The 12,734-nt window shown below is 48.4% G+C and overlaps 1 protein-coding gene and 1 long non-coding RNA gene across 3 annotated transcripts in view; one reads left to right on the top strand and one right to left on the bottom strand.

Annotated features, from left to right (window-relative positions):
- Positions 1-3,217, top strand: part of COL15A1 (collagen type XV alpha 1 chain) — a 103,868-nt gene extending 100,651 nt beyond the window's left edge. The window contains exons 40-41 of the mRNA XM_088019168.1: positions 979-1,094; positions 2,076-3,217. Coding sequence (XP_087875294.1) covers positions 979-1,094; positions 2,076-2,289 — 330 coding nt within the window. The 3' untranslated portion in view covers positions 2,290-3,217. The remainder of the gene's footprint in view (positions 1-978; positions 1,095-2,075) is intronic.
- Positions 737-12,534, bottom strand: LOC148162438 (uncharacterized). 2 transcript variants are annotated; one of them, XR_015766908.1, is made up of 3 exons: positions 12,415-12,534; positions 12,157-12,239; positions 737-2,352 (listed from the first exon to the last, which is right to left on the bottom strand). It is a non-coding gene; the product is annotated as an uncharacterized LOC148162438 (long non-coding RNA). The 2 variants fall into 2 exon arrangements; XR_015766907.1 differs by having other exon boundaries at positions 12,145-12,239.
- Positions 12,535-12,734: the final 200 nt, after the last annotated feature.

Genomic DNA, 12,734 nt, shown 5'->3' on the forward strand with positions numbered 1-12,734 from the left:
GAGGGAGTTGTTTTTTCCTCACATTGTCAGATGTGGAAACTGAAGCACAGAGGGAGAAAGGAGTTTGCCGGAGGGCACTAGAAACCAGAAGTCAGGTCCTTGACACCCAGTCTGGGGCTCCCAGTTCCACCCGAGGCCGCTCTCTGTAGGGCATGGGCTGGACGGCACCAGAGAACTGGTGAGCACTGGTCCCAAACCAGAGCCACATTGTCCTGCCCCCTACTTTGGTCCTCTCGGCACATCTAAGTTGCCCAAACCTGGCAGATAATTCTCTGCCCCCTTTCGCTGGTAAGGCAGGGCCTTCTATGGCCCCTGTTCCACCATGGAAATAGCCGGCTCCTTTAAGGCCTCAGAGGGACAGCCGTCTTTCTGCTCACACACAACCTAGACCCTGACCTCTCACTGTATCTCACAGGTACTTTGAGACCCTTAAGTCCCTGCGACCCCCATGCTCCAGTTTGGTACCTCTGGACCCCACACCTGGCCCTTTCCGTCTCTTTCCCTGAGGTTCTGTTCTGCCACATTCGCCCACTCAGATGACTGGTATTCTAGGAATACAAATAACTGAAGGAAACTGGGCTCCTTCAGGAAAAGGAGTGAGAGAGTCACCTCTGTATCACCTACAGTGCAGATTGGATAAGCCCTGGCACAAATTTGAAGTTTGGTGTAGATATATGTAGAAAATTTTTAAAGGCAAAAATTAATAAAGACCTAAAACACAGTTTTGATGGGGAGGAGCCTTTATGCACCTATAATAAGAGAAAGTACCTCGAGAAATAAGGAATAAAACCCAAAGGGTTCAAGGATGGATTGTAAAATCAAACCACAAACATTTCCTGAGTTCCTGCTCTGTCCAGGCTCTGCGATTGGGGCTGGTGGCTTTGGCATGGGGTGGCCTCTCGGCCTTGAAGAACGAATAAAGAGTCCACTAGCCGGCCCATAGCACGGTGACTCCATGTGGCATTTCTGTCTCCACAGGGCCAAGTACTTTTCAACAATTGGGACTCAATTTTTTCTGGCCACGGAGGTCAGTTCAATACACACGTTCCAATATATTCCTTTGATGGCCGAGACGTGATGACGGATCCTTCCTGGTGAGTAGCGGGTATATGGTGTGATAGACAGTTTTAGGAGACCTTCTAGCAATGGAATGCTTTTACCGGCTGCCCCTCAGGGCTGTTGCTAGCACAGAGCCTCAGCGAGGCAGCTGAGAGCCGTGGAGAGAGCCCCTGGCCTTGCAGCCAGGAGACCTGAGGCCAGTACCTTAAGAAGGGACCTTTCAAATTTCCTCCACTCTTTGAGCCTCAGCTGCCTCCCTGTGAAATGGGCAAGATAATCATATCCGTACCACAGGATTGCTGTGAGCGTAAGACGACAAGTGTAAGAATGGCTAGCATGCTGTCGGCGCCCAGCGAGTGGTAAGGAACGCTGTTCTTGGCGGCCCTTTAACCCCGTACTGTGAACTGTGCCCTAAGTCCTTGGACACGATGTGTGCTATTGAGATTATGACAACTCGGCAAAGCTTTCCTCAGTGTCTGCCCGATGCCCACCTGGAAGGCATAGTAATAAGCCTCATGACCCCAAGCCTTTACAAGGCTCACAGTCTATAGGGGAGGACAGTCACCAGCTAGCTACCGTTCTAGACAGAACACTGTAATTGTAAAATGGAGTAACAGATACTATGATGGACACATGGAGGAAAGATTTATCCTTATTTGGGGCTGACAGTCAAGAAAGCAGCCTGTAAGAGGGGGCATTTAATGGACTTTGAAAGACCAAAAGGAATCCCTGGTCTGAAAATGAAAGAGAAGCCACTCCAGACTAAGGGACCTTGTGAGCAAAGGTTCCGATTCACGAAAGCGGAGAGTATGGGCTGAGAACAGGGACGAGCCTGGTGGGGTTGGAGGACAGGGTGTTCAGCTAGTCGGAAAGAGTGACGGCTCCCAGTGGTGGGGTCAGACCATGAAGGGCTCAAGAGTTGGACTTGATTCATGACTTATGCCAGTTTGTTCTTCGGTGAGGTACACCACGAGGAAGTGACATCTCAAAGGTAATGTGCCGCAATTCCTTTGCAGGCCCCAGAAGGTCATTTGGCACGGCTCCAGCCCCCACGGAGTGCGTCTTGTGGATAACTACTGTGAAGCGTGGCGGACGGCTGACATGGCCGCCACGGGACTGGCCTCCCCACTGAGCGCAGGGAAGATTCTGGACCAGAAAACATATAGCTGTGCTAATAGGCTCATTGTTCTGTGTATCGAAAACAGTTTCATGACAGATGCCAGGAAGTAATGACCTTCCAATGATTCGTAAGCGTTTTCCAGTTTTCCTTATGTGAAGAGTTGACACTGAAATCTAAAAGGTTTAAATGTTGTAAATATTAGTTTTTTATTACACATTCGTCACAACAGCAACCAAAGAAAACATACCTCAATACACTCTAAACTGAAGACATAAAGGACTCAGATCACAAATAAAATCTGATCCATCTATTGGTGCTAGATTCTGCAGGAGACCCCGTGCAGTGTGAACACATCCCAACACGGTTAAGAGCAAGTTGAAAACAAAGGCCTTGGCATCCTGCCCCCTGCATCCTTCAGAAAGTAATTTCCTCCTTTAACCATCGCTGCTGAGTGTAAGATGTCCTTCATGTTTTCTCACAAAGTCAGTGTTTAGACATGTTCCCCTTTCTATGTGCCAACCGAACGCTTTACTCTTCATGCATCCGTAATATACAGCCGTCCTTGGCTGCTCAGACAGACAGACAGAACTGCTCGAATGACCCCATTTGGATTTTCTGATATTACCAGCCTTATTGTTTATTTCCTAAAATATTATTGCCATCGTGCTTTAGGAGTTTTATATTTTTACCCAATCATATTTTAGTATGGCACCTGTTTATATGACTCTGACTTGCTGGAAAAGTGCAAACTCCAAATGATCTGCAACTAGAAGAGAAATAGCGCATAATAACTACCTTTCCCTTGGTGGCCCTTCCCCCCGCCCCCACCCCCAATTTTATGACTTCCATGGGGCAACTCTCGGATTACAACTGCCGTTGAACCAACAGGTTCATCAGGATGAATTTTTCTGAGACGCATATATCTTCGTGCTGTATACTTTGATTTTTTTTTTCCATGTAAGTGAACATAAAAACAGCTTTTCCAGGCACTTTCTTCTGTTTGACTCTTTGCCCTATAAGTTCCTTTATTCTCCACCGCTGATGTGGAAGTGGCCCCGGGGCGGGTTTGCTCACCCTGCCCCTGCTACACAGCCCTCAGGAGATGATCAGAGAACAGGAGGATTTCCCGGCATGCTCCTGCGCGCCTGCCTGTTGTGTCCCCCTTGGTGGGGGCAGCGTGGGGTGGGCAGAAGAACCCGGGCAGGGCAAACGCGGTGAATCGTGACTGCCCCAACGCATGACCTTGGGCAAGCCTGCCTTGTTCTTTCAAGGAGGTTGGGATAAAAAAAACCCCGAATATCAGCTCCCAGCTATTAAACATCAGCCTTATTATAAGACCCACTTACCTTTCTTAATAACCCTGCAACGTAGGTATTTTTAGCTCCACTTTACAAATGAAAGAAAAAAAAAGTTGAGGCTCAGGAAGTCACTTGTTCCAGGTCGCCTAGCTGGTGAGTGGTGGGGCTACTTTCAGACTCGGTCTGTGTCAGCTCTTTGCAAGGAGCCACTGCAGGAGGCTGCCTGTCTGACCCCTCCAGCTCCAAGTCTGTGATGCTCTGGCTCTTGGCTCAACCCCGCAGGAGAGACAGAATCACCAGGCGAGGGGCATGCCGGGATACTTCCTCCCATTCAGCTGGGCTGGCCCAGAAAGTCGGCTAACAGAATCCACCCAAATAGTCCTTGAGGTAGGAAGGAAACTGAGGACAAAAAACAAAAAAGCACACAGCCCAGAACCTCCACTTAGGGGCTTCCTAAATGGAAGAGTGATGAGAATCTCTAATGAGTCATAGAATCAAAGGCACTTACAGGTTGGAAAGTCCCAGAAGTGGATTGTGGAGGACCGGCCCACCTACCAAATTGATGGGGCTGGGAGCTGCCTGGCAATGGACAGGAACTGAGAGAGGAAGGGGGCCTGTGGCTCCTGAGGATGCCAAGTGAAGATGCCATCCATTTTAGTCAGAGCCCGCCCCATGCTGGTGCCAGGAGGGGAACCGAGGAAACCAGGAGGACGGATCACAAGAGCCCCTTTTACATGCCCTGCACCTCCGGACTTGGTACGGCAGGCACTGTGTTGTCGGAACCTGTAGAAAGTGCCAGAAGGAGACAGCATGGACTTCAGGGAACCGTCCGCTGAATGCTAGTCAGTAACGGGGACACAAGCCAAATTCACAAGCCAAAAACACAAAACAGCAAACACGCAGAAAGGAATGTGTTGGCTGTGGAAACCAGGAGGAAAGATGGGGAATGCAAGAAACTCAAGTGATGTGGTCACTTAGTCTGTTCTGTGTGTGTGTGTGTGTGAGAGAGAGAGAGAGAGAGAGAGAGAGAGAGACTGTCTGTCTGCTGTCTTGCTTCTGCTTTTCTCTTTATTTGGCTTCCTTCCCTCCAGGGAGGAACAAGAGTTCTTCATGTGGCAGGGGTTGATCACAGACAGCCCCAGGCTTATGTTGCCCCACCACCGCAGAGACTGGCCTCAGAGGAAAGAGACTTCTCCCTTCTGGGACTATATTAATTCCCGGAAAGGACTTGATCCGGCCCACCTGTGTTTGCCTGGAACTGGGATTGGCAGCTCCACCCAGGATGAGCTGTGCAGAAGGAACGGTTCCTCCACCCAGAATGTGAGGTTTACAATGACCAGAAAATGGGGACTCAGGAAGTCGAGAAAACAACAAACAAGCAAACAAACAAAAATCCCAGTACGCACAGGAAGTGCCAAGTGTGGGCGGTGTGGTGGTGGATGAGGACAGAGGTGAGATCTCGCTGGCCTTGCATTCTAGGATAAGGCATTTGAACTTGATCCCGCAATTGGTGGCATATGTTGGGAAGATTTTAAGAAGATGAGATATGGGATCAGGTCTTTGCTTGAGAAAAATCAAGCAGGTCTTTTGTTTATTCATTCATCCATTCAGAAATGCTTTTTGAATGATGATTTTGTACCCAGGACTATGTTTGGATTTGGAAGTTCAAAGACAGATGAAGCTCCCCACTTTTTAAACCCACCGAACACATTCTCTGGCCACAGACTATTACAGACCTCACGTATATCTCCTTCTCTCCCAATTCCGCAGAGACCTCACCAGTTGAGGCAAGTATATGTGTGCAATCTCTGCCTAACCTAGCAGCTGGAGAAGCACTTTTCTGATTACTCCTTGAGCTCCTGGGTCACCGAGACACCACTGAGCCCCTCACAGCTCTTCCATCCCCACTGGCTGACTTTCCCCTTTGCCTTCCACCTTATACCCAACTTGCAGGGCAGCAGAGTATAGGCAGGCCTTGGTGTGGGTTTGAATTTGGGCTCTGCCCCCAAAGAACCTTGTAATCATAGGCAAGTTACAGAAGATCGTCCCCTACACTCAACCTTTCCCTGCAGCTGTTTCTTCATCTATAAAACAGAGATAGTAATGGGAAAACTACTCTCTATTGAGTTAAGTTGTTGGAAGCTCTAGAAAGGGTGTTCTCACCCTGAGTAAGCACCCATAAGTGCTCACTGTCTTTGGCCTGCCCTGATGTTTCTCAGGAAGGAGGAGCTGGGGTTCTTGACTTGCTGGGTGATGTCTTCTAATCTGCCTGGTTTCCCTGCCTGACCTCAAGCCCAGGGCTCGGGCTCTACCTGTACACGCTGGATACAACTATACCTGTCGGTGAAGATCCACTGCCCCAAGCCCCTAAGTGGATGAGAGGCCCAAGCTTCTGGCTACCCTCACCCTCTGCCCCTCCTCCCCATAATCCAACAGCTAAAGTGTTATCATCTGGCTCTGCAGGGGCTCCCTGATTCAGCTCTGGCACTGGGGCTGGATTCCTCCTGATTGACAGGAGCACGTGCTACAGTGACTATGAAATAGTCTGATGATCCCCCTGCCTGCGCCTGCCCGGCACCCTGAGTTCCAGAAAGTACCCAGAGTGCCCTGTTATCTGATATGTTTGCAGAGGAGATTGCCTGCCCCACTCCCCCTCCCAGACTTGCTCTTTTTCCCTTGGGCCTTCTCTCAGTGAATGGCCCTGCCACCCAGCCGGCCGCCAAGGAGTCATTTATCTCTTCCTTCCCTCATTCGTTCAACAAACACTGACTGAATGCTTCCTTAGAAGTAGTAATAACAGCAACAACAACAACAATTAAAAAAAAAAGTAAGTGCTAGGAAGGTCAGCAAAGTCTAGATATTTCCACGATGGCTACTTTCTGTTCTTCTAAATGTCACAGTATTTTACCAATATCTTGGCGGAGCACTCTGCTCTGCTGCAGGTGTTGGTCTTTGAGACACAGTGGGGTGTTGGCTCCTCTCTTACCTTCTGTGGGACTGCTGCTCACACCTCCAGGCTGATCGCCTGGCCTCCAGCTTCCCCCTCCAGTTCATTCTCCACATCAGGAGAGAGAACTTTCTAAAGAGCCTGCCACATGCTGTCATTTGGTTTCCCCCTTAGATGAGCATTCATTTGCAAGTAGTTTATGTGGCAGGTGATCCCAGAACACACCTGACAGGGAAGTGGGGAAGTGAGACAAAGAAGGGAAGGCAGGCTATAAAGGAGACATCTAGTCACCACTGTGGATGACCAGATCATGCTCTCCTCTTAGAAACTCTGGGAGCCAATATGCAATGAATAGGCACCACAGAATTTCCCACCTAAGAGACAAGGGAGCTGTGGTAGTTATACACTATCAGTCACTGAAAGGCAGGGGTGCGTTAAATTCCAGTGCTTCTGAGCGGCCATGCCCAGGCAGAGTGGGCTCAGGCTACCAGAGAAGGCTCTTAGGGTAGACTCTGGCAAGCACAAGTTGGAGGTCTCCAGGCTGGGCACTGTAAAACCTGCTAAATCAGGCTCCATCTAACGGGAAGCCAACACAGGTTTTGTTTCAAGAACAACGCCAACCAGGCAGAAACCTCGAGAACTTGTTGGGAGATAGAAACCTGGCACAAGCAGGTATCTGGCAAACACGACACAGGCAGTGTCTGCCTGTGATTCTGTCCGGCTGCTGGTGTCCGCAGGACTGTGCCAGTAGGGGTTGGAGGCAAACCTGCTCTAGGAGCAGCTAGGAAAGTGCACAGTGACCTGCACAGTTGCTCATAGCACTCGGAAGACCCATCAATCCTTTTCAATATAGATTTTCATATTTATAAATACCGGCAAATAACAAGCATCTGTTAGTCATTTGAGGAGATGAAGTGGCCTCAAAATGGAACCAGAAGATCAATCAGAGCCAATTAAGAAGAATTATTATAGAAAGCAGGATGTAACTTTTAAAACAATTCAAGTTTGTATTTCGGTGAAAAGACAGAGGGCAGGAGAAGCACAAAATAGGATACTGGGAGAACAAGTAACAATCCTTGAAAATAAAATAATTGTCTGCGACCCCAAATAAAATAGAACTGCAGCATGTATACTATTGAAAACTGACTTAGTGAGTTATCAGATAAACTCATAAGAATTAATACGATCCCCTCAGAACACAGACAAAAAGATAAATTCATCAGATGAAAAATAAGAGAGAGGAAGATAGATAAAATGTTCCAATATCTATGTAGCAGGAGTTTTAGAATCAGAAAGAGGAATGGATAGTTTTTTGTTTTTTTTTTTTTTTAAGTAATCTCTACACCGAACTGTGAGGCTTGTACTCATGACCCCGAGACCAAGAGTCACACGCTCTTCTGACTGAGCCAGCCAGGCGCCCCAGAAGTGAAATATTAATTAACAAAATAATGAGAGAAAATTTCCTGAGCTGAAAGAGTTTTATCTATGGATTGAAGTGGTTCACTGAATCACAGGATTATAATGAAACAGTCTATAAACCACTGACACAGAAGCCATTTTTAAAATTAAAAGATTCTATATACAATCTACTGATAATGAATTTTAAAGCATAGATATAATGGATAATGTGCTGTGGAGATGTAAGGAGCAAAACTGATGCAAAAAGAAATAGCCTAAATATTGTAACCACAAGTAAAATTTAAAAGATTATAAAAAAAATCTGGTCGTCTATTCCAAATTCTGCATTCTTAGATAGTATGAGTAGGATAGAGAGCAATCCCTCAAAGAAAGGATGATGCTACAGAAGAAAGAAAATGCAAATTGGCAAGTAAAAATAAAAGACCCCTTGCATCCAACTTCTTGCATGTGAGGGTCTCTCTCTATCCACAATTCCCATATACACAATTCCAAGGCTGCTTTAACTCACACATAGGAAAGATGTACTCAGCCCCTCTTTCCGATGTAACAACCAAAGTGACATCCAGCTGTTACATCCTAGCTGCTGTGAGTTGAGGGTCTGTGGCTGATGTTCATGTCATTCCACCAGGTCCTGATGCTGCTCAGTCAACTGTTAGTCATTTACTGAGCACATAGGGTAGGGGTTAGGAAAAGAGTGAGTGCCCTCAAGGATCTTCTATTCCAGCAGAAGGGAGGATGGAAAATACAAAGAAACAGGGGCGCCTGTGTGGCTCAGATGGTTAAGCGTCTGCTTTCAGCTCAAGGCATGATCTCCAGGTCCTGGGATCGAGCCCCACGTCAGGCTCCCAGCTCAGCAGGGAGTCTGCTTCTCCCTCTGCCTCTCCCTCTCCCCCTGCTTGTGCTCTCTCTGGTCCTTTCTCTCTCAAATGAATAAATAAAAATGTTTAAAAAATATATTTTAAAAAATACAAAGAAATATACAAATAAGTGGATTCAGGTACTGAAAATTCCTCTAAGAAGACAAAGTAAGTTAGGTATATGGTTGGGGGAGGGGATGCTGAGATACCCTTCTGAAAACATAGCATTTGAGTTGGGATATTTGTAACTGGTGTATTAAGATGTCTTGATTAAGGTATAAATATAAAATTATTTGATTTCTTACAAATACTGTCCCCAACGATGCTGTATTTATAACACAGTCCCGTTCAGGATAGGCCCTTATAAACCTGTGGGGAACTGTATGAGTAAAGGCCCATCCAGAAGACAAAAAGTTCTTCATAAGTATTTGAAACAGAGGAAATTTGCTGCAGACAATTAGTCACACAAGTGATTGAAAGGCCTAGAAACTGAACAGGGCACAGTAAGACTCTCCAGATATTGTCAAGAGAGGCATAATGGAGGAGGATGCGTTCCCAAAGTCCAGAGGCCAGGAGCAAACAGCAAAAGTTGGGCCATGCTAGGCTGGGACTCCTAAAGGAAGAAGACCCCACAGCCAGAAATTGCACTGGAAGCAGGGAGGATGGAAGAAGCAGCCCGAACTTGTTCTTTCCTCCTGCTTTCCAATCCCTCACCTACCAAAAGTAGCCAGAAGTCAGCTGACCCAGCGGCTTGGGCTGCGTGGCCTGCCGGGATCAGGTCCCCAACCCCCAAGTTTGAGAAAGGGTGAGAAATGTACCTTGAGGGCAAATGGACCCAGGACGGACCCAGGAAGATTTCATGACCTCCTGGGTGATTACAAGTCCATTCTACCTTTAGACTACAATCTCAAGTGGTTTAAATCTCTGCCTCTCCTGAGCTCGGATGCCGACTCCTGGGAGCGAAGATGGGGACGGAATGCGATCAGGTTCTGGGATATCCCTCCCCCTGCTTCTGCAAGGTCCTGCTCTCCCAGTGTGTTTGTGGAGAGCAGAGGGAGAGGAAACTGGACAAAGTACCTTTACTCACCTGGCCACAGCTGTCAACCGCAGGTCTCTCAGGGACCCCTTGTCTATGGCTGATTTCCGGCGCCTCCCCAGTATTTGGCTTAGGGGGAGGGTCACCTCTCATTACAAACACTGCTCTCCCCACAAAGCAGAGGGTTCTGGCTCTAGCCCACCTTTTTTCCCCCTCTGTCCCAGTCCTCCCATGGAGATTAGAAAGGAGGCATGGAGCACAGCTGATAGGGACATCCGGGTACCTTTCAGTAAGCCCCAGCAGGGGAAACTGGTGCTACGGGGGTGGGGGTGGGGCAGCTCTCTTGAGATGGTAGATGCTTAGAACCTCTTTGTCCCCATCTCTGGGCTTTAGCTGGAATTCCTGGACAATAAGAAAAGTCCCACTGGGTATCCTGTTACCCTTGAACAATGGAAAGGGGACGGGCTTGCAAAGGTCTGGGGGAAGAGTGTCCCAAGAAGGAAGAACTGCAAAGGTAAAGGCCTTGAGATGCAACCTCTGTTGGTATGTGTTAGGGGCAGAAAGAAGCTGGGAGAGCTGAAGCAAGAGACAGTGAGGGGGAAAACAGCGCCGGCAGAGGGGGGATGGTAGGCAGCGGCAGACCACCCACGCTCCTGCCAACTAAGGTAAGGCGTTTGGATTTTATGTCTGGTTGCTCTGAGCAGCTACCGGAGGTTTTTTTTTTTTTTTTTAAGATTTTATTTATTTATTTCACAGAGAGAGAGACAGCGAGAGCAGGAACACAAGCAGGGGGAGTGGGAGAGGGAGAAGCAGGCTTCCCGCCGAGCAGGGAGCCCGATGTGGGGCTCGATGTGGGGCTCGATCCCAGGACCCTGGGATCATGACCTGAGCCGAAGGCAGACGCGTAACGACTGAGCCACCCAGGCGCCCCTACCGGAGGTTTTTAAGCGGAGGGGGACATGAACTGGTTTTATTTATTTTTTGGAGGCAGCAAATTATACAATTGAATGTATCATTATGATATTTTCCACTGTCAGAGAACACAAAACCAGCATTGACTCTTCATATACACAGAGTCTCACAAACATACTTGCCTCCTGCTGCTAGCATTCATTTTATTATTGACATAGATAACAACTATCTAGATGTTTGCTCTCAGCAGATCCGTTAGGTTTGACAATGTATGAACTGATTTTTTGTTTTGCAAATACCACTGTGACTTCTGTGTGCTGAATGGACTGGGGGGCAACGTGGAGGCAAATGGCCTGGTTTGAAAACTGTCACAGTGATTTAGCCGAGACGCCATGATGTCTTGGGCCATGGCTAAGCCGAGGACACGGTGAGAAGTGGACAGATTTGGGTTGGATTTAGGAGGAGCCTCCTGAAAGGGCTCCGTGGTCAGAGAATGATTCCTGGGGTTTGGGCCTGGCCAGTTGCCTGGATGGTGTCCCTACTTCCTGGTATGGGAATGACTCCCCAAGTCATAAGTCATGGTTGGCTGGTTGTTTTCTTCACTGTTGTATCCCCAGGATCTAAAAGAGATCTGCCATTTCGTATGTGCTCAATAAATACGTGTTGAATAATTGAAAAAGCAACAGTTGGATCAGGTTATAATTGAGAAGCCGATGAGACCTACTCATTCTCTTCCCATCTATGACTAAATGATGCATGAAACCACTCCCTATGTGTTTGCAAAATTCCATTTTTAAAAAATGGAATGGGGAAGCAATTCCCGGTTGTCATCAGCCAACTACCTATATCCCTATATCCCATCCTCTGGACAGAGACGGCAAAAACTCACTTCTCTGGCAGAGGAGGAAATTCCTCTGCCCTCCTCTTTGTCCTGCCTCTTGGGGGACTTGGGGGAATTCTGCTGAGCAAACCAGACCCCATAGCGGAGGGATTTCTTCTCTTGGCCACAGGCCTGGAGGAGTGTCCATTTCCTGGGGACTCAGCTTCCTGGCCTGAGCTGGCTTGAAGCTCCAAGAGATGAGGAAGGTCCACGCAGGCCCTGGGCTGTGCTGCAGTCAATGCTGCTCCAAGATGAGATGCTTCCTCTTTACACCAGTTCTCTCCTTCCCAGCCCAAGATTACCACTTTTGCAATTCTTCAAGGAAAAAGGTCTTCCAGCTCTCTGTACCCTTGGAATCTTACTGCGGGGAGAAAGGGCTTCTCTTTTATCTGCCAATCCCTTCCACTTTCAAACAGCCCAGCTTTGATGGAAGCATCCTTTTTGATAGAGCATAGATGACCCCTTCCAACATCCTGACATCTTTTGAGGGAGACTTCTTGTAACAGCGGCTGACAGCACAAGGCCCGGAATACCAGCCTCTCTCCCCAGGAAAGAGGAATCCTGGTGGCTCTGCACCACCTTGCCTGAGCCAGTCCCACCTTTTAGGGTCTGTTACCTTATTACTTACGAATCTCCATGTGCAGGGACCAATTGCTGTAGGATTCAGGCTTCCTTGGTTGTGGGACAGAAATCCAGTTAACCCTCCTTTACCTAGAAAAGAAGAGTTACTGGTGCTTGTACAAAGGTGGGGAAGGGGGGCGGCATTGGGTTCACTGTGTCCAAGTAAACAGATTGTATTGTCAAGTTTTTCGCCCTCGACTCCCATGCCTAGCCCTGCATCACTCATCTTGACTTTTCTGTGTGCTCAGGCCCCATTTCCCCTTACTTGGGATGGCTTCATCCTGGCGAGGACAGGGCACAGGAAGCATGGCCACCAGAAACTCCTAACCTGTTCTTTAGCTCAGCGAGGCCGTGAGGCCTCGAGCAGTGAGGACGCTGCTCTCTCCTCCCCGTGCTTAACCTGACGTAAGTCCCAGCAGCTGCTCCGGCCTCCTCCCCCAGTCCCCGCCCTCAGTCTCCAGGCTGCGGGACTGGGGTCTGTGATTGGTCACGCTTCGGTGGCGTCATCGCCGGGGAGGGGGTCCGGAATCTGCGCCTGGCAGCCCCACCAGAATGGAGCAGATTTTGAAGGAGGGGAGGTGAGAC

This window comes from Eumetopias jubatus, unplaced genomic scaffold (genome assembly GCF_037043125.1).
Source record: "Eumetopias jubatus isolate StellerSeaLion01/CBP00866 unplaced genomic scaffold, mEumJub1_p1.0 scaffold_15, whole genome shotgun sequence".
NCBI lineage: Eukaryota > Metazoa > Chordata > Mammalia > Carnivora > Otariidae > Eumetopias > Eumetopias jubatus.